The following is a 2,707-nucleotide window of genomic DNA, read 5'->3' as shown; positions in this document are numbered from 1 at the left end:
TAGTGTAGACTCGAGAGATGAGTATCGTTGATTATAGGCGAGATGGGATGACTGCCTGACTCAGGAAGAGGTTAAAGATCCTAGTAAAGATGGGTGCAAGCTGGTAGGGCACACTGAGCATTTTACCAGGTACTCTGGAGCTGACGGCTTTCTTGGAGTTCACTGCCAGAAGCATCTGTCTGACATCATACTCTTGTACAATGAGTTGAGTGGTGAAGGAAAAAGGCGGGAGAGGGGTTGGGGAGCTAAACGGTTCTGCTGGTAGGTTTCAAAACGGGCAAAGAAGTAGTTTAGCTCCTTAAACTTACAGTTGATACTGTAAAATACCTAGAACGAGTTTATCAAAGTTTGACACATAAAATCACTAAAACCCTTTGATCCAAAATGGCTGATTTCCTGTTTGTTTTAGGACATTCCTCCAGGAATTTTTTTACTCAACTTGGAGAGATCTCTATGTGTACCTAACTTTAATTGTCTTCAATAAATGGGTCAGCCTGACTGAGGTTAGGGGCACTGTTTTACTATTTGGCCATTCCTATTTTTATGAATATCTTTGCAACACAGAAATTTAATTGAATTTTGTGCAGAGTAAGTTTTCGAGTATGTTTAGGCCCTCCAAAACATGTTTCATTTAACAAAAGAATATATTTTCAATTAATAATAGGCCATTACAGCACTTTCATTGTTTATGCCTCATTAAAGCAAGAAGCATAATTGGGCATTCCTCACACCGAGACGGTGCTACAACCTGTGGATTGCTGACTCCGCCTCCTCGACATGTTCACTGCTTGGCTGGTAGTACCAAGCAGTACATAGCCACGAAATTGTGTTTTTTACAATCCTTGAAAAGGACAATTGCCAACTTCCTGTTTGGTATACAGTACATTGCCATGAGACTGCTTTTGATTTTCTTTTTTACAAAATTTGGTGACTAATTCCATTAGTCCTTTGATTTATAATGGAGAATAAAAAACACCATACTCATATCTAATCAAATCAATAAATCTATTTGTGCTATTGAGTTGTTTTCCTCTGTGTTTAGTTGGCAGACCTAGCTATGGACAGTGTGTGTCGGGGTGTGTTTGCGGGGGACTGTAAGAAGCTGAGTGTGCGCTCCTGCTTCCCTTCACTCTACAAGGCTGAGCAGCAGAGAGGATCCCTGACTCTGGGCTTCCTGCTGGGCTCAGGTAAAGCACACACCTCACTTCCTTTTCCCTTCAGGTTCCAGGCATATCTTAATACTTTCTGGATGATATATCTCTCCAAATGTAGTGGAGTTCTAGGTTTCTTCTAATCAGACAAACAGTAGTGGCTTCGCAGCCATAAAAACACAATCCTTTTCAGTCATGCCCTGTTCATTTCACTTTATGAAATCACTTTTTTTTAGGCTCATGGATAAAAATGTCATTATCTTTACGCTCAAATTTTCTTGTTGAAGAAAGTCAATTTTGTAGAGTTTTTCCACTTTTCTTTGTGGCAGATGATGACTATAAGTTGTTAGTTTTCAACAAGTCAAACTGATGGTGCAACCAGACTCTGAATCTGTAAAACTGTATGTTCTATAAAATTGCATGTGTTGTGGTAAACCTGACATGAACTGTATGTTTTGTGGGATATCATGTGTAGGTGTGTGATACTAATTTGAAAAATAATCTTTTTTCTGCTCTCATATCATTGTGATCTTCATAGTTTAATTAGAATAAAATTATATGTTTGGAACCCCCCAGGTTCAGCACCTGTGATTGTTCCTGGACATCTGGCTCAGAGAGCAAAGAGAGAGGCCTGGGCTCAGTGGTCTCTAAAGAGGGGAGTGGAAACTTTGCCAGAGTCCATTGCTGAGTTCCTCCAACAGAGTGGCAAGGTGGAGCTGCACAGGGATGCAGCTGTTAGACAAATAATTCCCACAACATCTGGATGGAAGGTTTGTAAGAATATCATGACTAGACCTGAATAAGGTATTGTAAGCATAGAATAAATCATCTGCATTACTTTGCACTGATAGTTTGACGATGTACTTAGAAGTTAGGCCCTGTAGTGACACGGTAAAGAAATTACCCGGGGCCAGGGCCGGGCTGACCTGTAAGTAGGGCTGTATAATTAAATCGATTCTACGATATGTATCGATATTTTCCTCCCTCGGAAGGTACCGATTTTTCATCCGCGAGTATCGATCCATTAAATCATAGGGGTCCACAGGTTATATGCGTCTTTTTAACATGTCTGACTTGTGACGGCTTGGCAGCAAGACTCCGCCTCCCCCAGTCTCACTTTCAACTTGTGCTTAAAGAGTACATTATAAAATACACACTAGTTTTTAAATTGTGTTAATAGGCCAAGTAAAACCGGAGTTGTGCTAAAATAAGTAAGCCATATTTTTCCAAATGTCAGAGAAATGTCAAAAACCGGCTATTCCGGTTATGTGACAGGGAATGAACTTCCAAACGTAAAAACGAAATGCAACATTAGATTCCTTTGGTTTTTAGAAATCTCAAATCTTCAACAAATAACGATGGGCTGTGTTTTGTTGCTAAGAGACAAAGTAAAGTTGCTCAAGTTACGGTGAAAGAGAAGTGGAACGGTGTAGCAACAAAAGCAGTGAGATCGCGAAATTAATACATAGTTTGGATATTGGAGCGATCAGTGGCATCCACTTCGTAATTTGTTTTTAGCTTAGTGGTTTCTGTTCTGTATATAAAGGATTACTTGA

The 2,707-nt window shown here is 39.9% G+C and overlaps 2 protein-coding genes across 4 annotated transcripts in view; both read left to right on the top strand.

Moving 5' to 3' along the window:
- dyrk1b (dual-specificity tyrosine-(Y)-phosphorylation regulated kinase 1B) overlaps nt 1-2,707 on the top strand; it is a 103,240-nt gene that overhangs the window by 68,082 nt on the left and 32,451 nt on the right. The window lies entirely within an intron of this gene.
- ppox (protoporphyrinogen oxidase) overlaps nt 1-2,707 on the top strand; it is a 17,818-nt gene that overhangs the window by 9,756 nt on the left and 5,355 nt on the right. For both annotated transcript variants that reach the window (XM_016665439.1, XM_016665438.1), the window contains exons 5-6: nt 1,043-1,187; nt 1,728-1,925. In XM_016665439.1, coding sequence (XP_016520925.1) covers nt 1,043-1,187; nt 1,728-1,925 — 343 coding nt within the window. The remainder of the gene's footprint in view (nt 1-1,042; nt 1,188-1,727; nt 1,926-2,707) is intronic.

Source organism: Poecilia formosa, unplaced genomic scaffold (assembly GCF_000485575.1).
Source record: "Poecilia formosa unplaced genomic scaffold, Poecilia_formosa-5.1.2 Scaffold584, whole genome shotgun sequence".
In the NCBI taxonomy this organism is placed as follows: domain Eukaryota; kingdom Metazoa; phylum Chordata; class Actinopteri; order Cyprinodontiformes; family Poeciliidae; genus Poecilia; species Poecilia formosa.
Note: the sequence above shows the minus strand (reverse complement) of the source record. Positions and strands in the feature narration are given on the sequence as shown.